At 43.9% G+C, this 24,723-nt stretch overlaps 1 protein-coding gene and 1 non-coding gene across 4 annotated transcripts in view; both read right to left on the bottom strand.

The window, feature by feature from the left end:
• UST (uronyl 2-sulfotransferase) overlaps positions 1–24,723 on the bottom strand; it is a 385,118-nt gene that overhangs the window by 71,790 nt on the left and 288,605 nt on the right. For all 3 annotated transcript variants that reach the window (XM_072966015.1, XM_072966016.1, XM_072966014.1), the window contains one exon: positions 17,746–17,899. In XM_072966015.1, coding sequence (XP_072822116.1) covers positions 17,746–17,899 — 154 coding nt within the window. The remainder of the gene's footprint in view (positions 1–17,745; positions 17,900–24,723) is intronic.
• On the bottom strand, positions 5,923–6,029 carry LOC116281669 (U6 spliceosomal RNA). The gene has a single exon (XR_004191130.1). It is a non-coding gene; the product is annotated as a U6 spliceosomal RNA (small nuclear RNA).

The following is a 24,723-nucleotide window of genomic DNA, read 5'->3' as shown; positions in this document are numbered from 1 at the left end:
TATCTAGAAAAAAAAATTCAGCTAATCATCATTTGTGGCCTGGAGGCAAAGGAGAGACTTGTAAATAAAATACAGATACGCATAGTTATATGAATGAAAAAACTTGAGAAGGATGCGTTGATGTGATTATGTATTTATCAAACTGTAAATCAATCAAATATTAATTTAATCATTTATTCGCCAAATAATCTTTGAGCACTTTTTATGTTCTAGATCTAGTTTTTTATTTTTTACTTTTTGAAGAAATGCTGGTGAGTAAGACAGGTAAGTCCCCTGCCCATACGCAGCGAATTCTATTAAGATCTTCCTACCTGATGGACTCCAGGGAAGCAATAAATGGGACGTATACAAGGCAGGGAAGATGACACCTGCCCTTGAGGAGCTGGCCGTCAGGCTGGGAAAGGACTAAGGAAACAAGCAGAGTCACATAGCACAAAAAGAGGCAGTTCAGCACAGTGGTTAGGTACACCACCCCTGAAGAAAGACTGCCTGAGTTTGAATCCTAGTTTCATCACTTCATGGATGTAATCTTAACTCTGGGCAAGTTATTTAACCTTCCTGAGTATCAGGCTTCTCATCTTTGAAATGGGATCATAATAATATAATAATCTCATAAGATTGTATTGTGAAGGTCAAGTTAAGGATTCACGTGCTACAGAAATAAAAAACAAAATTATGGCTACCAGGAGGTAAAGAGGTGGGAAGGGATAAATCGGGAGTTCAGGATTTGTAGATACTAACTGCTGTATATAGATAAACAACAAAGTCCTACTGTATAGCACAGGGAACTATATTCAATATCTTGTAACGGCCTATTATGAAAATGAATATAAATACACATACGTATAACTGAATTACTACGCTGTACACTAGAAATTAACATGACATTGTGAATCGACTATACTTCAATTTAAAAAAGAAAAAAACAAAAGAACTCATGTGCTAACAGTACCTGGAACACAGTGTGATGGCAAGAGTAAGAGACAGAGCAGAGCACACAAGGAGCTGGAACTCTAGAAAAGGAACAGCGCCCCAAAGATTGGGATCAAGAGAGACTGGAGATGAGATTTTGAAAGATGGATAGGAGCTAGATGGAGAGAAGAAAGAGAAGAAGGCTTTCCAGCTTAGGGTAGCAACATTAGGAAAAGAATGGATATGGGAAGGAGCCTGTTCTGAAAAGAGAACGTGGGAAGCTTGGGTGGTTAGCATGTATTTGGGAAGGCAACAACCCAAGGCTGGCAAGATAGGTTCAGATTATTGAGAGTCTTGAAAACCACAGAAAGGACTTGAGAATTCATCACCGAAGGCAGGATTCACCAAGCTTCTTGAGCAAGGAATTTAAGGACATGATGTGACGTGCTGCTTTGGAAAATGGATCTGGCAACGCTACACAGGGTGAAGGGGCAGGAAAGTGGCTCAATCAGAGGAGATTCGTTAGGAGGCTACTGTGTTGTTGAAAAACATTAAGGACAGTGGTAATGACAGCGGCAGTGGAGAGGGTGAGTGAAGCTGGGAGACATTCTAAAGAAAAAATGAAAAGAATTTCAGCACATGTTGGATTGAATGGATGAAGGTGAAGAACTTTTTTAAAAAGTCAGGATAATGGTATATTGATGATGTATGTATGTTACTCAAAAGATTCCAATAACATAGTGTTCAGATTGGGCAAATGCAGAATAGGCAAGGTGCATGAAACTGCCTGCATAAAACTCTCCTAGGGGCCCAAGGAAGACTGAACGTGAGTACCCGATGAAGATGTGGAGCCCAAGTATTTATGCAAAGGAAGAAATACTGGGTGACAGGAAAAGCCTACCTGTAAAGGGCCAGAAACGAAATCCACCACTCAAAATAAATAACAAGTTACTCGGGCTTTCAATTCTGGGGTTTGTACATAAAGGTGAAAGCACATACTAATGTCTGATAGTAGTGATCTGACTTTCATGAGGAGAGCAGCTGGAAATGACAGTTAAGGTCCCAGAGGCACAAAGTCAAAACAATTCAAGTGAAGGGGTTTATTTGCTCACTTCAACTTAGTGTCCAAAAGTAAAGGAGAAATACTGGCCTCAGTTCTCCGGCATGCCCGCTGACCACCCAGGGCCAAGAGCGTGGCAGGAGACGGGGTGTCACTGTGAGTTTCTCCCAGTGGTTCTCCAGTCCACAGCTTCAACAAGAGGCAGCATCCACCCAAGTGTCCACAGTCAAGGTTCCTCTCAAGGATCTTGGCTTGTTTGTTTCCATATTTGTATCTAAATGAGTGGATTGAAAACTGCTCAAAGTACAGGGTCCGAGACAAAGAGTCCTCATCTTTCCCATGTCAAGTGTGCTCATATTCACTCAAAGGCCTTTCTGGTCCTTCTGTAGCAGCCCCACAGGAAGTCAAAAAAGGCTGACTGACAGAAGTGGCCTCAGTGTCAGAGATGGACCAGACCTGGCCAAACACGGTCCTGACCTGCAACACTCTAGTCTTACATTTGCTCATAATCAAAAGCAAAGTAAGATGTGTACCTAACTCTATCCTCAGCCTCTCCTTGTTTTTTTCCTCTATCTTTTGTATTGCAAAACCGTGAATGATGAATCCATTCCGAATTTATTCCAATTTATTAAATGTGGTCACTGAGGAACTGACTGCCAGGAAGGCCACACCCGTTGGAAAAGAAACAAGATCACATCCAGCCCAGAGACCTCCAGAAGGAACGCCAGCATTGAATTTGCCACTAGCATGAATCTTTTCTTCACAAATCTGTGCAAAACAGGCTGCTGAGAAAGCAGCCGCTCTGGGGTTGGTAAGTTAATAGCAACATCTAAGTTACAAGTGGGTGGTGGTGGAGGGTTTATGAAATATTCCTTGTCTTTTTCCTGAGGTTTTTTTTTTTATCATTAGACATTGAAATTTATGCTGCTTATTTTCTGCCTGAAATGAAACCCCCCAAAGGCTGAATCCTAAATATTACACCCTAGTTAAAAAAAAAAAGGAAATAAACAAAAATTGACTATTAGCAATTTAATTTTTACTTCAACTATCTGGCTTCTATAAGAAACCACTTCTTATCACCATTATATTTAATGTTATTCTAGAGATACTAACAAAAACAATTGAATAAGATTCATAAAAATTTGGAAAAAGAAAGAAAAATTTATCATTATTATCTAGGGATATAACGTTATCTGGCAAACTGGAAAGAATTTCCTGAAAATCCACCAACAGATGGTAAGAGAATGGAGTAAGCTGGCTGACTTAAAAATAATATATAGACTTTAATAATAGCAATAATAATAGATAAAACATAAAAGATAAAATTTCTAGAAATAAACTTAAGAACTGTGCAAGATCTACATGAAGAAAACTCTAAACACTCTCAAAGGATATAACAGAAGTTTGAACAAATGGAAAAGCAAAATACATTCTCACATAGTAAGACTCAACATTAACATGTCAATTCTCCCTATGTTAATCTAAAACTTAACATGAACCCCATAAATAATGGTAGGGTTTTCTGGGTACATACGGTGGGAGAAGGGGAGCTGAACAAGCCGATTTTAAAGTTTCTATAGAAAATCAAGAGAGACAAAGAGCCAGGACAATTGAGGGGGAAGAGTAATGAAAAGAGATTAGATCCTACTGGATAATAAAATGTTTATGATAGAACAGTTATTATATATTACACAATTGTATTATGGTATATTGTATAATTATATATTAGCTTACACACAAGCAGACACACATATATAATATGTAATAATGTGCTATTATTGTACCTAAAGACACTGATCAATGGAACAAAATAAAGACAAAAAATTGATCCCTCCAAAAATAAGAATTTATCATATGATAAAAGTGACACTTTGGTGTGGAAAAATAAAGAATTATCCTATAATTATTGTTGAGATAATTTGTTAACCATCTAGAAAAAAAACATGCTGGACTGATGTCACAACTGACAGCAAGCTAAATTTTGGATTATCAAAGATTTTATATTAAACAATAGGAATTACAACAAAATCCCTGGAAACACCATGGGGAATTTCCTTAATAGCTTCAGAGGGAAGAAGGCCTTTCTCCTGTAATACACAACTTAGAAGCAGCGTTTCGCGTCATGAAGCTCAGTGAGTCCTGCCTTCTGTGATGAATTCTGAAGTCCTTTCTGCGGCTTTTAAGACTCTCAATAATCTATTGCTTTCCTAAATAAATAAATGTTAATCAAACCACACTTCTCACATCGTGTTTCCAGAACGGGCTCATTCTCACTTGCATTTTTCCTATGCTGTTCACTGATCGACCCAGCTCCGCTCTTGGTTCGTGATGCTTCTTTTTTGGGGGGAGGTGATTTTTTTCACTGAAGTTTTCTACTGAGCTGATTGTAGAGTCACATGCAGTTGTGATGCTTTTTGATTAAATAATTATGATAATACTATAATAATATCGATAGCTAACATTACCCCTGGGGAGCAGAAAGACACTGGAGAGTTTTAAGCAGGGGAAGGATGTCAGACTTGCACACTGGACACTATGACTGTGGGGTGGGAGATGAACTGGAGACAGGCTGCCCAGCTATGAGGCTTTTGCAGATACTCAGTGGGACACGAGGAGGGCTTTACTGATGATGCCTGATGTGGATGGTCTGAGAGGAGTCAAGGAGGGAGAACCAACAGGCTTGGCAGCTGGACTGACACTCTTCTGCCCTGCCTCCCGTCCTCTTGGCCATTTTTCACTCTAGGCATTGCTGCAGCCACAAGACTCACGTAGAAGCAACCTGAGAGCAACCTCGCTTTCTGTTCCCAGTGCTATACCCACAAGAGCACACCTGGCACCCATGTGTGCACAGCCCAGATGTGTGGGAGTTAAGGCTTCATGAGGTGAACTTGACAACAAAGGATGGAAGCAGTGGATAAATGCAATCCTCTTTCCTCCAGTAGAAACATTCTAGGGCGAATTCTACACTGTCCTCAGGGAGTCCTGGCAGCCTTGACTCTTGGTTTCTGTGGGAGTGACCGACATGAGGACACGCCTTTGTATTGGCCTTCCTTCCTGCCCTCTCTCTCCAGTTCCCCACTCCTATTCCTCGGATCACTGCCTGAATTCTAAAACCCTTCTCCCAAACCCTTGCCCACAGGCGCTGCTTTCAGGAGGATTCCAGGTTAAGTTAGTGGCTAACTGCAAATGGGCTGGGGAGCTGAGGAAAGAAAGCAGGCAAGGATGATTCCAAGGTTTCTTGTTTGGGTGACTGAACCGACAGGGGGTATCACTCATTGGTAACAGAATACAGGAGGAGACAGATGGGTTTCTCTGTGTGCGGCAGAGGCAGAAAGTAGGAACCCGTGCTCATCTTGCCCCAGCTACTCCCATCGCAGTGCTGGCACTTTGCGGGTGTTCCAGATATATGGAGGCTGCACATGCAAGTGGACAGAAGAGGCAAACACTGGTGTTCTGTCCACATTTGTTAAGTATGTATTGAGAGTTGGACTGGGTGTTGGCCAGGGAGCTGTGAAGGGTGCTAAGATTAAAAGAGGAGATCATGTCTTGTCATCTGAGAGAATTACATTTTAGTTAAAAATATCGGACATATACAAATGTGAAATAATTTGAAGGAGTTAAGAAGCAATATATATTGACAAATTAAAAATACATTATATTAGCAAGTAAAAAATAAATATACGTATGTTCATGTATAACTGAAAAATTGTGCTTTACACTGGAATTTGACACAACATTGTAAAATGACTATAACTCAATTAAAAAATGTTTAAAAAAATAAATATAATTCACACCCAGTAATAATTCCCTGGAGAAATAAAGATTAGCAGTAATCAAGGTTGGCTGAGGCTAATCTTAATTGTCTTAGTTTAGATCACTTTTCTTAATCTCACAGGGTTTTTTTTTAACATTTTTTATTGATTTACAATCATTTTACAATGTTGTGTCAAAAAAATATGGAACGCTTCACGAATTTGCATGTCATCCTTGCGCAGGGGCCATGCTAATCTTCTCCGTATTGTTCCAGTTTTAGTAAATGTGCTGCCAAAGAGAGCACAATCTCACAGGGTTTTTATTTATCAATAGTGGTCAGAAATGGAACGCCAAAATGATAGCTGAGACTTCCTTGTCAACAAAGTTTCCTCCATCTCTCACTGCACTTGATAACTTTCTTTTATACATCTGCTGACTCTTTCCACAAGTCTCCTCCAAGAAGTCAGTTTCTTTCAAAATTGGAATTTAAAACTCTGAGGAACAGTGAAGGGGCAACCATCTCACTGTAAGTCATACCAGTGTAACATTCTCCTTCAATGCAAAAAAAAAAAAAGATTATAGAAACACTTAGCTGAATGTTGATACAATTCCATTATGATTTTACTTTGTAATATGAAATGCAGGGCCATTTTTAAAAAGCTTCATTTGTCAGGAAATTGAGTAGGTTTTGGTTAAAATTCTTTCATTTAATTATGAATATCCGCATGGGTTTAGGGTCAGAGAAAAAAGTGGTCTGTGCCTAGAGGTTGCACAATTTTATAGCCAATCAGTCCCCCACCTGCCCCATTCATTCCTGGCTGCTTTCCTAGATCAGTGAAAATGTCACATGGGATAAAATCAAACTTCCTATTAAATTCCTGACAAACTACATTTGCTGGTATTATTTCTACCCTGTCTGTGACACTCATTAGTCAATCATAAAAGGGAACTAAAGTGGTTTGTTAAGTGTGCTCTGCAAAACTTATTAAGCCAAAACCATCACAATTTCCAGACCTGGCTATTTATTCTATAACTTTCCCAGGCTTTTAAATGTTTTACTATTATGAGGTGAGTCTGACCTCTCATTTGTATTTCAGGAGATCAGGCATCTATACTACCTATCTCTACTGAAGGTGGCCCAGAAGCTCCAAGGCACTTAGCATCCCATCAGATCCCCATCCCTCAGCCCCCATCTAGCTGCCTCATTTTAAGAATATGCCCCCCCGACACTTACATCATGCCCCTCGCTTTGGGAAGAGGCTCCTGACGTGGTGCCAAGTGATCTGCCAGTCCCTCTGCTTCGTTTCTATCCTCCTTGAAGTCAGGAGTATTCAGCCTTGTCCTTCAATTTCCAGCCATTAGAGGGCAAGGCTGCTGCAGCTAACAGATTCTAAGACTTGTTTTGAGAGAGCCCGAGCAAAGCAAGCATTTTTCCAATTACACACTATCTAATTCAATTTACATGTATTAGAAAAACTGCCAGCTATTTCATGTTAATATTTACATTTTCATAAGTGCTTGCAATCAGAATTCAAGCTGAGATTCCAATAATTCTCTTAGATGTTTTACACGTATTTTTCCTGTCTGTCTTCAGACCTTGCAAAATGTTTTTAAGAACACGTTTGGAGGTCATTCTGCCTTTGGGGAATTTATACTGTGTGTGTAAAACAGTTGGGCAGTGAAAAAATATTACAATTTGGCAAAGCAAATTGGGGACAACTATAGAGGTGTGCCGGGTTCCGAAAAACAAATGTAGGGTATGAAATTCAAAATTTTAACACAGGTAAATAGAGCCATTAGTTTTTCACTTTATATAAAACTTCACCCCATAACTTCTTTGAATAGCAAGCTCCCTGGCTGCATTTAAAAAGCATTAAAGAACATTTCCTGACTGCATTTAAAGTGTAGATCTATTCATCCATGTCTTTAAATTCAGCATTTATATGTATTTGTATGAACTGGCCTGCATTTGAAGAGTGACACATGTCTCTTTGGAAAGATGGCAATAGATTCCAAATGCCTCTGTTGACCAAATAAAAAGATGTCCTTGTGCTAAAATATTTTATTCATCAAAGTACCCTCTGTTTTATTGCCCAAAAGCATGGCTTCCTAAAATGAGATCTTAAATGTACAGTATAATATACTCTTTGGTTTCTGTATCATAAATATTATCCAGTTGAATTTAAAAGAAAGCCTGACTTAAGACCTACACAGAGCATTCATAAATACAACAAATCTTCCACTGTATCGCCAAACTCCTTTAATGGCATTTATTTGCACATGCCCATTAAAAGTCTAACAAATAAAAAAATTCCTGAGAGGAAAGCAAATACAGCTTTTCCCAAATGTGCAGAGGATACAGAAAGTAAGCTTCTGGAAGATACTCAGGAGATGCATCTCTTAGTAAAAACAGATCCTGCTAATACAGCTGAGAATGGATTCCTCAGTAGGTCTCAACCTTAGCTGCATGTTGGCATCACGCTGGGAGCTTTTAAAAAATCCCCAAGCCCAGCTTGCACTCCCAACCAATTTAACCAGAATCTCTGGGTGTGGGACACAGGCAGCAGTAGTTTTAAAAGCCTCCCAGGTGATTCCAATGAGTGACCAGGCTGAGACCCACCACTTTCATAAATATGAGCCACCTGACCCAGCAGGGGTGCAATGCTGAGCACCCCCCACCCCCGCCACCCCAGCCAGGAGGCAGCTGCAGCTGGTCGCTGAGTCACAGTGAGGGGTGGGGGTCTGGAGCAGATGAGCTCAGCTGACAGGTGGCCAGCGGGATGCACCTGGCTGTGCTCTGGCAGCCCTTGGGTTTGATGCTCCTGGTGGGACCTTCTACAGAGAGAGTGGGTCAGGCAAACCTGATTTGGCAGCTTCCTCGGGGACATCTGGAGAATCACTTCTCTGTCCCAAAGCTCCTTGCCTCCCTAAACACTCTGCTCCAGCCAAGCTGGGCGGCTGACCATGGAGCCAGCCTCAGGCTCTCAGGCTTTTGCACAAAAGCTCCACTCCTACGGTCCTCCTGACCCTTACGTCTGCTTTAATTTGCATCTGTCCCTAAAGAGTGAGCCTGCATTTTGTCCAGGAAGCCTCCTCCAATGACCCCAACTCTCACTGATTTCTTTCCTCTCCTGAAAGTGTCAGCATCATTCCCTTGCTGATTAAACGTATCCCAGCCGATGCCCATTCCTGCGCTGCTGTTAAGCTTTTCAAGTTTGGGTCTTCTGTTGCTAGCCAGGCAGTTAGCAACTGGAAAGGCAGTGAGGAGTCTTACGCTCATTTGTAAATGCTCCTCCAATCCTGCCCCTGCCTGGAGCTGCTCCTGCTCCGTAAATACTTGCTCCTTGCTTGTTCATCTCCCAGTTGATCTCCGCAGTAGCCTTGGATTAACTGATCTGTCCATTTCACTGGATTAACTCAAGCCCTTCTCTACTCTCTATACTGAAGCTAAAGTAACTTTTTTTCCAAAATGTAAGTTTCAGGATCCCATGTAAACATCTACTCCCCCACCCCTCTTCCTGCTTTAAATCCTTTAGTGTCTCCCCAGTCCACTTTAACAGGCCCTGGGGGGTTCACTGGGGCCCAACCCCTGCTTGCCCACACTACTGGATTCAACTCTTTCCTTCCTCAGCTCACCCTGCTCCAGTCTCCCTGGTTCTTCCCCCATACTCACTGCATTCCTTCCTGCCACAGGACCTTTACATGTGCTGTTCCTGATGTCTGGATGTTCTTCCTTCTCTTTCCCTTCAGATTTTAGTTCAGCCATTGTTTCTCTGAACTTTAGACTTGTCAACTAGCCCATTCTATGCCTGGACAGTGTCACATCCTGCAACACAGTTACTATTTTGCATAAATTTGTGTGGTTTGGGGATTAATGCCTGTCTCCCTTGTAGGACTCTGAGTTCTATGAGGACAGACATAGGGTCTATTTTTGTTCAACATTTTATTTCCAGTTTTTATTATTGTGCCTGTCACACAGAAAGAACTAAATCAATATTTATTGAATGAATAGATGAATGAATGGATCAATGAATGAATGAGTCACTAGTAGGTGAAAAAAAAAAAGTATGACTGGCCCCTTGCTTTTGGAGACCAGGGACAGGAAAACCATAGTTTGGTGCCACTGCATGGCAGCATGCCACAGTGGAAAGTGGATGAGGGTTCCCTGCTGTGGCTGGGACAGGCCAGGTTTCAAAGTGCCATTCATGCTCACGTCCCCTCCACAGTCCTCTCAGTCCCTGCAGTCCTACATGACACTGTGGTGGGCAGAACAATAGACCCCCAAGGTGTCCACACCCTAATCCCTGGGATCTGTGGATATGGGACCTGAAACAGCAAAAAGGATTCTGCAGATGTGATTAAGGTTACAGTCCTTCAGATAGATTATTCTAGCTTATCTGGGTGGGCTCAGCGGATTCACAAAAATCCTTAAAAGTGGAGAACCCTTCTCAGCTGGGTAGAGAAATCAGATGGAAGAAGGAGGGGAACAGGTGTGAAGCACAGGAAGGACTCAATCCATCAGCAGTTGCTTAGAAGATGGAGAAAGGGAGGAAGCCACGCTTTAAGGAGCATAGATGTCTCTAGAGAATGAGAATGGCACTCATCTGAGCACCCACAAGAGATGGGACCTCAGTCCTACAACCGCAGGACATGGATTCTGTCAACCACCTAGATGAACAAGGATATAGGTCTTCCCCTCAAGCTTCCAAAGAGAAGTCAGCTCTGCCAACACCTTGAGTTTAGCCCCGTGGGAGCTGGGTCAGACTTCTGACCTACAGAACTGTAAGATCAGAAACTTCGGTTGTTTAAGTGACTTAAGTGTGTGGTAAATTGCCACAGCAGCAATGGGAAACTAACACAGACACCAGACAGGGAGGTGGCTCCATCCTGTCCCTTCCCTCTGAGCTACAGAGAACCCCGGGGTGGCAGCATGGGAGTAGACGGGAAGTCCCCCGACAGAGGGGTGCGCAGAGTGAGTGGCTGAAGTGTGTCCAGGGTTGAATCACAGAATGGGGAGCTGGGAACCCCTGGGCAGTCTGGGCGCCAAGATGACCCGGTCACTAGACCTGGCTCCCGTCCTGAACCACTTCTAGCTTTCCCACAGTGAGGCTGGGCGGTGCTCTGCTCCTTGCTCTCCCCATGTGGCCGGGCTCTACGTGGCATTTCCTGGTCTTTGCTGGCAGCTGTGGTACTTCTGTCCTCATTACCAAATACATTCTTAAGTTACTCTCACATTTCTCTTCCCGAGGCAACCTGCGTGGATCTGAGCGCCTGATAACTAAAGCAGCCTAACACACATCCTCATATTCTAGGTTTGGTCTTAGCCTCTCAGCCTCTCAGGGCCGCCTTCCTAGTCTATAAAAGAGGGTTGAGGGAGGTGCTATTCTACTGACCTGCGTCATGCCACACATCACTGTGGTTATTTGGTGGCAGGCAGCTCAGGTGGCGGCTGGTACCATTCTGTTCTCCCTTCGTGCAGGCTCTAAGCTGGCCACTCTCTCATTGCCTCTCCTTCTCTCCAAAAATCTCTTTGTTGTTTCCTGCTCTCCTCCTGCCTCTCCTCCCTCTATGCCCATCATCTTCTCTGTTTGCCCCAAGCTCCCAGGGACACTCCAGGTACTGCTAAACCTCAGAACTTGTCTTTGGTTCTAAAAACACCTATGATCCCTGCTTTCAACACACCTCAGGACAAATGGGTGTCAAAAACCCTTCTCCCCAGTGGGGACTGCTTTGTCCTCTGCGCCTCTACATGGCTCACAGCGCGTCAGAGCATGTCGGCCCGCGCACCTTTCCTCCCCACGCTTCGGGAGGTGAGAGTGAGCTGCTTCAGTGACTTTACAACTGTGTGCCTACACCAGCTTAGGTTTCCAAGTAAATAAACGTGGGACAAATGGGTGCCAGCAGGCTGTGATCAAAACGAGTCTCCAGCTGTTGGGAACAAAGAGAAGCAGTTTCCTTAGAAATGGATTCCCAGGAGAAGGGGGCTGGTGGGGCCATCCAGGATCTCAGCAGAAGCCGACCTAATGCTTCAGGACACAGCCCCACGTGGCCTGAGCCCCTAGACACAGCACCCTGCTGGCTCCCCAGCCCAGAGAAGTCCCCTGGTCTATGGAAAAAATGGCCTTGTTAGGTCATGTGGAGCCAGCGACAGAGTCAAGGGGATAAATCATCAATGCCAAAACGTGTTTTGGAAAGATTTAGCTTTCAAAGCACTTCTGTAAGGATGTTCAGTTTGTTTTCCTGACAACCCTGTGATACAGGCAAGGTAATATGCTCCCATTTAAAAGATGAGAAAAGTAAGGCTCGTGGAAGCTGAATCACCAGCTGAGTCACCCAGCTAGGGCAGCTGAGAACGAAACTTAAGTACACTGCATCCTGGGCCATTATCTCAGCCTGCAATCATAAGCCAAATTTGAACTAGTTGGAGACAAAGCATTACTTTCCTACCTTCGAAAATTTGGAAAACACAGATATTCACTGAAATACTTAAAAAGCAGATGATCCAAATCCCTTATTTGTTTTCCTCCGTTAAGAAAAATGATGCTTTAGGGATGAAGGCACAGCCTGAGGTTTCATTCCCAGGACAGCCTCAGCTGGTCAGGACAGAGAGGAAATTTCCAGAAACAAGTATTTCATACATATACTTTCAAAGCTATAGGACGCACAGAGCTTGCCAAATCTTTCATGCAGATTAAAATGCATAGCTTTCTGAAAACCTTTGCTAATGCTGGCCAATATTCAGGCTTCTCCAGAATCCAAATGGGCCAGCATGATTCACTGAATTCTTTATGAATTAAGAAGCTGTATATTAAGCATCTTTTCTTTTAAACATGTGTTACTTTCCACACTTTATCGCCAAGATGAACAAACAGTATCACAGAGGCAGTTTTGTCCCTGGGAAAATTCCCTCCTCTCTCTTCCTGCTCTTCAAACGGAGGATCTAGGGAAGGAGCATCTGGTGAAGCTGCAGTAGGTTTGGGGTAAGGAGCCCAAATTGACATTTTTTGGAGTTTGGAAGTGCCAAGGGCTATCTCTGGAGAATACTTCACCACGAAACTTTCTAAGGCCAGGTTTTGGGCAAACAGCAAGCACAAATCACACATGTGTAACCCGCAGAGTGGAAGTGCAGCTTGACAAATCCATTTTCAGGGAAACTCAGAGACTGGACAAGGGTGTGGCTCCAGTAGGAAGGAGATGCTCTCCCTCCCTCACAAACCATGACAGTTAACTCTTCATTAGCAGACATTCCTTCTCATTAACAGTGTTCTGGGTGCCAGGTATTTCCCTGCCCTGGAAATCAAGCAGCTTGGACTCTAGCTGGAGAAGAGTCTCATGTGTTGGGACATGTCCATATGCCTGAGTTCGGATCTGCCCCACCTCCTGAGTCGCAAACCAAAAAAGGAGGCAGCCACCTCTGCACTGGGAGCTGAGTTTTTGGCTCCTGGACAAAGAGAAACGAGCCTAAGGGAACTGTCTTTTCACAGCGTGGCTGCTATAAGTTGACTTTTTATTCGTTCTAGCGATAATTTATTGTAAAGTTATTTTCTGGTAAATATAAGTGAAGAAAGGTTTGGAATGAAATAGAAACTTTTAGAAAATCTAATTGTTTCCAGAAAATATGGGAAATATCTATAAGATACTTGATATCTGGGGGAAAAAAATTGTTCTAACAGCTATGTCTTTGTAAAGATGTGTCAGACAGGATTATTCTGCTCGAAAAGCATGGAACTTGACGCAGGCCTCTTCTCCCTTTACCATTCAGGAAGTAAAACATGAGGTCTGAGTGACTGAACAACACGGTGGTGAAGTCAGGAGGCCTGGCTTCTACTCCTGGCGGGGCGCCTCCCCCACCGCTAGACCCAGGCCCCGTTCCTGCACCTGTGAGACAAGGAGGTTCCTCATGACCTCTGTGGACCCTGCAAACCCTATGATCCCTGTACCCATTTCCATTTGCGTCCCAGCCACCCAGCATCACAGATGATATTAGCTCAGCCCCGAGCAGGCTGGGAGGCCCTAGCCCTCTCTCAGCTGTATGCTAAGCAGCTCTGTAAGGCTCACGGCCAGGAGCAGAACGGCCTGATTTTTGGCAGCTAGATAAAGTGACTTGGGAGTGCTGAGATCTGGGATAATGTGGGGACACCAGTGGACCTGTTCCGGGCCAGCACCCGTGACTCTGGGTGCATGCAGTGCACAGGGAGAGGCTTCGCTGTGCGGTCCCCCGAAAGGGTGGCCTGCCCTGCCTCTCCCCTTGGGCGCAGGGACACCCTGCACATTCTGTCTCAGGTCCCCGGGCAGGGACTTGCTGAGGGCACCGCGGTCTCCTCGCAGCTGCCCTGCACCCCAGCGAGACACAAACAACACCGTCTTTTCAGTGAAACAACTGACCACCTTGGCTTGCCAAAATGAGGACAGGCTCTGAAAGGGGGCAGTTTTACTTCAAGGGTCTAATGGGACCAAGGAGATAGAATTAAAAGTTTCAGCTGTTTAAAAAAAAAAAGGCAATCGACTGTCTTCTTCCAAATAAACAAACTATCCTTTGAACAAGAAAACAGCTTCCTAACAGGGTCAGGCTGGAGCCAGATCACAAAGGAGTCACGTTTCTTTTGGGGCCCTCTGGTCATTCCCTCCTCCCCGGATTTCTCCTCTGCTGCTTTGGGGAGCCCAGCGCTCTCCTGCTGGGGCCATGCCAAGGAATGATCTGAGCTCATGTGACACAGGCCCTTCCCAGGACACAGTGCTTACATTTGTAATGGGGGCCCCTGCAAATCTCTAAGGGTAGAATTTCAGGCAGGGAAATTTCTCTAGAATCTCTCATATCACACCATAGCGACAGCCACCAGCTCTTCAAAAATGTAAGACTTGCTTCCACTACCAACTTTCAACATTTTATGGGCTTAAAAAAAAAAAAACTAAACAGGATTTTTTTCTCTCATGTTTACAATTTCTTTTGCTAATGATTACAACTTACTGTTTGTGTAATGTGTGAAGACTATGTTATAGGGAATGATTTACAAGATGGCAAAAACTTGACAGGGTAGCAAAACCTAGAAAATTCCCCGAACTCCATATTAACTACATTATAACTGTATTAATTATTTTTATTGTTGTTTATTAAGTAGAGCGTTATTGAGGCTTCTAGTATTTCAGCCCTTCTTCTGAGTACCAGAGATATATAGATGGAACTCTGATCTTAATCTTGTCCTCAAAGAGCTTATAGGCTATTGGGAGGAGAGGAGAGAAGTAAAGACATTATATCACCCAGAGAAATGACACAGTCAGCACAGAACCTGGTGGGAGCACCGAAGAATATCAGGACCTCCCTGTACAGCTGTGGAGGTTGTGCACTGCACAACTTTGGGGTGCCCATCCCACAAACTCCATTTTTCCACAGAAGCCCATGGAAACTTTGAGTGTGAGGAAGCTTGTGAGAATTCAGAACAAGCACCCAGGCATCAGACAGATACAGGTCTAGAGCAGGAGGGAGGAGTCCTGACCCTCAGAAAGGAGGAGAATTGCTGAGGATGTTAGAAGGCTGATGAGATGACACATCCCCTGCTGAGAGGAGGGCTCAGCTTTCTAGTGGAGATTCAGGAGAAAGAATCACTGATTAAGGTGTGTATGATTTGGGGTTATTCACACTACTTCCCAACTCACTTTAAGTTATTGCAGTGACTCACAAGGCCTTATATGATCTTTTACCTCTAAGCCTTACCTCTCTAAATTAACAGCTGCACTTCCCTGTCCCCGCCCCTCACTCTGTACCAGCTACACGGTTCTCCCAGCTGACTTCTGAATGAGCAGTACATGTGAATGCTCCAGGCCTTTGCTCCAGCTGCCCCCTCGACTTGGAGCTGCGGGCCCCCAGCCGACCATGTGACCAACACCATCTCTCATTCTAATCTCTGCTCACATGCCACATCCAACACTTTCCCTGATCTACTTATTAACATCGCAGCCTGTCCCCACCCACTGGATCCTCAGGACTGCCCCTCCACTTTCTTGTTTTTTCGAATCACTTTTCACCTTCTGGTAAATATGAACTTACTTATTAGGTAAATTAATATTAGGTAGGTACAGTAATATCTGAAAAGCAGGAGTCATAAAACTTGCTTTCATATCTTTGGTTTTTCAGCATCTTCTGCTAAAACTTGATTCTAACTTTTGTAGTATTGGACTGAGTCAGAAAGTTTGTAATGTATTTTGATTACACGGAATATGCTCTATGTTTAAAAAAAATCATTGCTAAGCAAGATCCAATACAAACTATAAAGACATTATTCCTCTAGTAAATGGTTCTATACTCTGAATATGTGCTAGTCATTGAATAAAAAACACAGAACCATATTTATAATAGGTAGTTTAAAGAAAAAGATTAGAGTTTTGCATCAAAAACTAAAAAGAAAAAAAAGTAAAAGCCACTTAAAAAAAAAATCTACCCTCAACATATTTCACTGAAGCATTAGGTAGTTGAGCAGATACTGGCTGGTGAGTGACGTGCTTTGGCCAACCTGTAACTAGCCGTACAAACTTCCGTGCATCCCAGTTTTCTCACTCTAATCGTGGATTTTAAGACGTGAAAGTGACATTATCCAAAAATGCCCTATCCTCCAAATCCATACTTTTTATTATGTTTTTTAAAATCAAATATGGAAAGAGAAATTTTGGCCTTGTGCTGGAACTGTAACTAACGCTATTTCTCTTCAGTTCCAGCATGCTGCTGCGGACACATAAGCAGTGGGCGTAGGCGCCGTGTTACACGCCAGCCATGGGAACAGATCTGCACGGATCCCTCAATACTTTCATCCCTTTCTGCTTGTGCCTGACAGCCCAGGATGAACCTGATGAGCTGTCTCGGACACAGGGAACAGAATTTCAGCCTCTTTAACACCAGGCTCTAAGCTACTCAGCAAGCTTTTGTCAATCTAGATCACAAACTGATGATAAACACATCTTTTATTTGGTGCTGGCTGAAAGATACACTACTTTCATCTGTTACCAACTCCAAGCTGTGGAAACAATTAGTGTAATCAAAATTAACATCTCTTTGCAGCCACATGGATGGACTTAGAGATGATCATATTAAGTGAAGTAAGCCAGACAAGGACAAGTATCATGTGATATCACTTATATGTGAAATCTAAAAATATATATATAAATGAACTTGTTTACAAAACAGAAACAGACTCATAGACATAGGAAATAAAACTTAAGGTCACCAAACGGGAAAGGGGCGGGCAGGGATAAATTAGGAGTTTGGGATTAGTAGATACAAACTACTACAAAAAATTGATAAACAACAAGGTCCTACTGTATAGCACAGGGAAATACATTCAATATCATGTAATAAACTATAACTGAAAAGAAGATTTTATATATATATAAAGCTTAATCACTTTGTTGTACACCAGAAACAAACACAACATTGTAAATAAACTATAGTTCAATTAAAAAAAAATTAACATCCCTAGGGAGCTCAGGGTCCCAAAACAAGGTCCAGAAAAGGCAAACAAATTTTGCAGAGATGGTCTGATTCTGCTGTGTTCTGGTGGGAGGAACCCGGACTTGGAATCAGAGGACCTGAAGACAGTCAGTCATGGCTGTGCCCACATCCTTTTGGAATCGCAGGGTCCTTATCTGAAAATACCCCTCCCTCAGGGGATTGTCATGGAATTGAATGGGATGAGGTATGAGAAAGTACTCTGTGAGCTTTTAAGAGAAATTCCCAAAATACAAAAACAAAAATCGTGCTGGTCAGGGTTCTCTGGGAAAGACTATTTCTTTTCTGGGACTTAAAACCCAGAAACTGAGGAAAACAAGATTAGAAAGTCTTTTGAGAAAATGTTTGTTAGGATCTGGGTCATCTGGAAAATTAATTTTTCAGCGGCAAAAACCTGCTCCCTGAGGACGTGCCCTCGCCACGCGGAGCTCGTGGACGTGCCACGGGAGGTGGGGGAGCTCCCCGGCCCCGCCTTGCTGCTCCCAGGCAGGGAGGGACCGCTCCTCCAGGCAACAGGACTTACCAGGTAGCGCTCCTCCTGCCTCATGCTGGGAGTGCGGATCATGTGATTCTGTTCTCCTCTCCAGTCTCCGAATCGACGGAAAAAATAGTTTGATAAAAACCGGTTGACGGGGTCTCTAATGATGTTGATGTAAACAGGCTGGTCTCCTCCAAACCTAAGAGGCACACAAAAGAGGAAATGATTACAGGCCGGCACTTCTGGAGGAAAATAAAGCCCACTTAGACACTGGCTCCCCCTAGGTAACATCGTCAGAGGGCCCCATCTGCTCGGGTCCCAGCGAGCAACCTAACCAGCAAGCAGTGATTCCCGCTGGGCGCTCAGGACCACGCAGGCGGGGCCTGTCCAGTACCCGCTGAGACGGCTCCACAGTCCGCACCGTACAAACCCCGGTATTTGTCAACGTGAAGGTAGAGATGCGGCCTGATGTCTCATGAGGCTGTAGGTTCCTGAGGGCAGGGCCACACTGTACTGGGTTTTATATTCCCAGGGTTTGGCACAGACCCACTGGCCCCCGGGGAATGTTTCAACTGACTGGTAAATCCTGACGGCCTCGTTGGCTGAAATGGTACTCATTCGACATTCTAACTAACACAGTCTTGGGTAAAGGGCTCTACAGGAAGTAGGTAATAATGGCCAAGCTTTATTACGTGCTCCCTGCCCACCCTCTGTGAGTGCCCTGTGACCAAGTCACCGAGGCCTCACAGCGCCTCGGCGAAGGAAAAGCCATAATTATGGGGCACTGAGGCAGAGAGCAGGTGAGTAACCTGTGGCTGAGCCAGGATATGAACCCAGACAGCCTGGCTCCAGAATCTGTGCTCCGAACCACAGAAAGAAGAGTCCAGAGCGGAGAAAAGTAATAGTGTAAGGGATCTCATGAACACAACACAAATCAGCATACTTATCCTCAAATGACGGCAAAGGGTTTTAGGTAAAAATAAAACAAATATCTACAAGTTCCATTTCAGTTTCTTCCACAAAGGGGTTATAAAAATGCACTGAATGCTGGCCCAAGAGCAAGGCCTTCCCCAAGCAAAAGGATTAGGTTGGCTGAATTTGTCTTAAGGATTCCTCCCCCTTCTCTTTGAACTGCCTGAAAGCAGTGATCCTGAAGAGTCTGGGAGAGCACTCTGGGCTCCGGGCAGAGGTCTTGCACTGGGGACCTCCTGAGGGACCCACAGGATTCTCTCACCCCGTGACCTTCTGACGAGGATGTCAGGACATTCTGTCAGGGGTCAGAAGGAGCTCAGAGAAAACAAATTGACATGACACTGCCCCCACCTCTCCAGCTGGCAGCCACTTCACCTTTCAAAACCCAGCTCCCCCATCCTCCCCCCACCAACAAAAACCCAGCCCAGTATCACCGCCACATCCTTCTGTGATTATCTCCCATCCTCATGTGGGCCCCTCCCTCCTCTGGCCCAAGCCCTCTCTCCAGCCCTGGGAACATGTCTGCCTCTTCCATCAGACTATGGGTCTCCTGAAGCCAGGAACAATGTCCTCTAGAACACGCGTGGCCCACAGTGGGTGCTCAACCAGTGAAGACATGGTGGCTTCTAAGACACCATGGGAGGCTACGTCTAAGTCTGTAAATTTCTGCCAATATCCCAGGGCTCCATGGTAGACGAAAGTGAACACAACCAGCCACCAATTCTTCCCTGTGTATTAATTTGTAGAATGTTGTCCCCAGTTCTTTTGTTTGGTTTTTGCATTTTTAGAGAATCTTCAGAGAGAAGAATCCAAAGGAACAAAAAGGAATGACTCTCCAGTGGTGTGATTTCAGGTACCAGGACACGTGAATGCTGTTCTGGGCTTCTCGAATACACCAACTTGGAAAACACACCGCTCAGGAGCAGGGTTAGCCGTGCCAACATGACCCTTGTCAGCTCCCAGATGTACACGAGGTGACATTCATGCAGCTGGGTGAACAACTAACTGGTCCCAGAAGTCAGCTGTGCCAACCACCGCTAACCACCAACATTCTGGATGTATCTTCCTCTCTTTAATTAATTTGGGTTTCATGTCTATGATAAACAGCAACTAAAGTACTAGGGTTAGGGATTAGAAAGATAAAGCATGCATACCAGATGTGAATGCAATTCAACCCTCAGAAACTGCAACACGCTTTTAAAACTTCAACTGCACTTCCATGGTCATGTGAAGAATGACTACTACCGCTGATTAGCGGAACTGCCGGGTCACGTGACTCCGTGCCCCGCTGCCCAGCACCAGACAGTTCTCGGCCTGGCCACAGCCACGTTCCACTGAGGGCTATAGGCGTGAAGATGGACATGGCTTGTCAAGCATGGCTGACCTGCTTCTGTTTGCACATTGCAACCAAATGCAAGATTTCCCGAGTACATTTCCAAAAAGAAGTTTTAGATGGTTTAGAAATTTATTGTTAAATAGCATCAGATAGTATAATAGCCTGTCTAGAAATCTCTAACCATGAGAGAGGCATCTGGTATATGTCTTTCCCTTTCCAGAAAATGACACTAATAATGGTTTCAGGCCATCAACCCTTGTCTTTTTTCTAGGACACACAGCTCCCTCCCAAACTGGCAAAATCTGGGGTGACACATCAGTTATTCAGAAGAGGCCAAATAGCACCCATGTGTCCCAGTGCCTGAGAAGGGACACAGATTTCCCACCCTTGTCCCGTCCTCTCTCAGGATTAGTTCCTCCTCTCTCAGTAATTTTTAAATTCTGGCCAGAACTCCTGGTCACCCTTAGAAGGTCTCGGGGTCTGGGTCACCTGGATCTATTGTTGCCCCGCCCCCACCCCCCCATCCCACGAAACACAACACTCCCCCTTATTTTCAAAAACCTTGAGAGGAGATTCCACAGCTTCCCCACCAGCTGAGGCGTCTCTGTTACAATTTTGAGGCCAGAATCCTTATCGTCCTTTTGTGCACATTTCCTTCTGTTTGATCCACTCCACACAAGGGATTAGCGTCTCTTCACACCCTTTACAACTCAGCCTTCTCAGCTTCAATTTTAATTCCTTTAACTTTTGTGCGTGTGTCTGTGTTTCTTTTTGAATTTCCTTTAGCATTTGTCTTGAGATTCATTTCCCTAATTTTATAATCTACAATTCTAATTTCATCTTTATCAAGTTTTTTACAACTGAGGTGACCACAGCTGACGACAGGCTCTGTGCTGTGTGTACACTGGAGAGGAGGGAGTCAGGCCATATTTTGTTTTTCAGTTAACAACACCCCCTCTTCTCCCCTGGTCACCATACCAAACGTTGCGTATTTCAAGCTCTCTTTCTAGTCATCCTAAAATAGCAGGTATTTCCGGTTTCACTGATAACTTGTTCACAGGTCATGTTTACCAACTCTAATTCCCCCTGTGGGTCTCCTTCTGACCCTCTGCAAACTGACCATATTCTTTTTTTTTTTTTTTTGATAAGAAGATGAAGATCCAAAGTAGAATGTAATTATCTCAAAATAATAACTGCATGGTTCTCAGTTTTCCCATGCATTCCTAAGTACCTCATTCCGCTGATTTTCTTCATCATCTGCCCCACACTGCTGCCCCCGTCAATCAGCCCATCAGTCTACACTAGTCGTCTGTCCATTAGCGACACAAAGCGCTCGGGTGAGAATTTTAGGTGCCCTTTCATTAAAGCGCTGCTGCTAGTCTTCCTGGGATAACGCTGCATGGATTAGACAGTGAGCCTTAAGGCTGAAATTATCCTGGAGAATTAAGATTATTTTGTCTTCCTATTATAGTAGAGTTTTCTATGACTGCAAGCAGCTTTCGAAAGTGTGAATATATATAAATACATATATAGATAAACACATATATATGTAAATATATACATTTTAATTGTGGTAAAATGTGCATCACATGAAATTTGCCCTTTTCACCATTTTTAAGGGTACAATTCAGAGGCATTAAGTGCATTCACACTGTTATGCAACCATCACCACCACCCACCTCCAGAACTTTCTCATCATCCCAAACTCAAAACTCTGCACCCATTAGACGGTACCTTCCTTTCCGACCCTTTCGCCTCACCCCTGGCCATTTCCATTTCTACTGAAAGTTTATCTTCCTTTTCACCTCTGGCCTAAAATTAGAGGTTATTCCTCTGCTGTTACCTACATTAAAAAACGAAGAGCATCCTGAGGCTAGTGGCCCAAGCTTTGATCCCTGTTAGCAAGGAGAGAGACACTTTGAAATGAGAGAAAGGCCCTGATGGAAAAGGACACGGTTGTTTGGGGAGTAGGGTGAGGAGCTGCCTGCGGGAGCAGGAGGGCAGGGATGGTTATTTAACTGTCCTTTGCTGGAACGGGATGGAAAGGCCGCCCTCCATCCTCACAACCTTACTCAGTGGACACTACTGTCCTTGGCTGCCCAGGACAGGGCCTCCCATCACAAGACACAAGAGGAAACTGAGAAAACTCTCTGCTCCCCGAGTGTCCTCAGGGAAGAGGGGTGGGAGATTTGCTGAGTGGGGTGGAGACCAAGGGGGTGGGAGGGGGGTGTAATTGGGCCACTGGAGTTAGGGTTCTTGCTGGGAGAGGAAGACAGAGTTAACAAGGCGAGAAGCAAGGAGATGACAAGGAGGAAGGTTCCTCAGAGTGTGCAGTGGGGTGGGCGCAGGGAAAGTCCTGATAGACGGAGCCTTGACAGCTCAGCAACGTGTGTGGGCCCACAGGGCAGCAGAGCTCCTGTCCTGTGAAAAGAGAAAACGGAGGCAGAGAACGCCATTTTCAGAAGACTAATCCAGCTGTGTCTACACAGGATAAACTGAGAGAAAACTCTCATTTTGAAAATCAAGCTTCTGGGCTATGTTCAAGTAGGTAAAGATGGTGTTCAACACGCACTAATATCAACTTTTATTTTATGATCTCTTCAAAGTTTGAGGCTTCTGTCACCACTACAAAAGACCTGCAGGACACAATTAAAATGGATGACTTTGCTAATGAGAATGAAAACAGTCAGTATTTAGAAATAAGATGTGGAAACTGGTTTGAGTTATGGACTTGGCAAGATTGGATTTGTTTTGTTAAATAATGCCATCAGAGGGCAGACATTGGGCACATCAGTAATCAAGACTTCCCTTTAAGGAACAGAGAAAGTGTCCTATTGTGTCCTTGTATGTCACACCGGGCCTGCTTCTCTGGTGATTGATTGATTTTTAAATGTTTTGTTTTTGCAAGTTAGTGTTGGCATTGGAGCCACTATCTGAGACAAATGAGGAAAGAGAAACCCAAGCAAAGAAAGGTGAGGGGGTCATGGATGAGAAAGCAAGAATGACATGGAAAAGGTTATGAGAAGCGATGGCTTGAGACCAGTCAGCATATTGGTATCTCACAATTCGCTTGAAATATTTTCATAGCACTGAGCCCAGACATAAACCTTCACAGTGTTTTCCCTTCAAGACCCAAATTCAGGGCTCAGGGGAATTGTAGATGAGATAAAGAATTACTTCCCTCCAGCAAAAAAAAAAAAAAAATCTTAGAAAACAAAGAGTGGGGACAGGAGAAGGGAAGACAAATTGAACGGTCTGTCTGTCTTTCCAGTGTACGACCTAAGACATACTTAGAGACACGATGCTGGGAAGGGGAACTTTTTCAAAAATTCTCATTCTTTAGGTGATGTCCACAACTGGGAACAGACACGTGAAACCACAGTACACGAATATTAAACATCCCACTTGAACATCACAACAAAGAGTAGCATCTTTTAGGCCAAGGAAATTTTGACCCAATTCTCCAGGTATCCAGGTGAAAAACATCTGTCTGGCCTGAACTTTCAGGCAGTTCAAAAATGATGTGAAAGCCCAGTAGAAAACCTCACAAATCCAAACTGGTCTGAAGTTTCTGAGGCGCTTGTACAGTTTATCTCCTCTGGCAGGAAGCAAACGCAAAAGCATTTGGTCTGATAGCTTTCCACGGCTGAACAAATCAAAATGGATATGGTGAAACTGTCCCTTCTAGGTCGGAAAAGAGGGAAAAGAGGGAACAGGACAACGTGACTAGACGACGAATAAATGAAAATTATTGAATCACCAAAAATTCACAGCATAGCATTTTACATCACTCAGAGTACCTAAATTCCAAGATAAGAACGCCATACTCAAGGGAAAAGAGTAAGGGGCAGTGATTCACTTGGTATGTCACACACTTCATGAGTTCAGAACAAAAATGGCAAAAGAAGGTCTAGGAAGACCTAGACCTTCATTCTTATATTCTGCTCTCCAGCAAGTAAATGTCCTACTGCCGGGCAAGAATGTAAGGAAGATGAGAAACAAAACACCAACACAGCATATCAGCTGCAGCAACAATTCTTCTCTTAATAACCTCATTATCTTGAAACAATGCCTGTCAGCAACCATCAGGGCAGGTTTCTTAAGAAAAGTTTAATTATCTCTAGACCTTATAATTCAAAATATAGAACTCAGTTCTATAAAAGTAAATGAAAACTCTCTTAATTAAGTCCTAACTTAACTGTTTTTTCTCTGTTAATTGTGTATTTTGGGGGCATTCCTTGTATACCCACAGTTTACCATTTATACTTAAGAAATTTTCCTTAAATAAAGCTATTCCCTTGAAAAAGAAAAGGTGATGTTTTAAATTCCCATGTTCAATGAATGTAATACAGTCTTGTAATGTATTAAATGCGGATGGAGGTCTTGAAGCTAAGGCCCCAGGTCTTGTGCAGGTGGGGTGGGAAGAGAGGATGAGTTTGCTCCCACAGTCAGCAGGAGTTTTTTTAGAGCTGATCAGGCAGGTCTCTACTTTTTCCTGCGTAAAACTCTTCCCTGCCATTTTATTCCTGCTGTGCCCACCCTCAAGGTTCCCGTTTATGGGATTCCTCTCCATCCTTCTCTTTGTCCTGTTTTTGCTCATGCTGGGCCCTGTGCATCCAATGCCCTTCCCCTTTGTTTGTCTGAAGCTGGCCCCTTCCTCACAGCCCAGCAGCAAGGGCTCCAGCTCGGGAATGCCCTCTGGACTTCCTCTCCAG

This window comes from Vicugna pacos, chromosome 8, assembly GCF_048564905.1.
Source record: "Vicugna pacos chromosome 8, VicPac4, whole genome shotgun sequence".
In the NCBI taxonomy this organism is placed as follows: Eukaryota; Metazoa; Chordata; class Mammalia; order Artiodactyla; family Camelidae; genus Vicugna; species Vicugna pacos.
The sequence above is the reverse complement of the archived record's forward strand: the minus strand, read 5'-3'. Positions and strand labels throughout refer to the sequence as shown.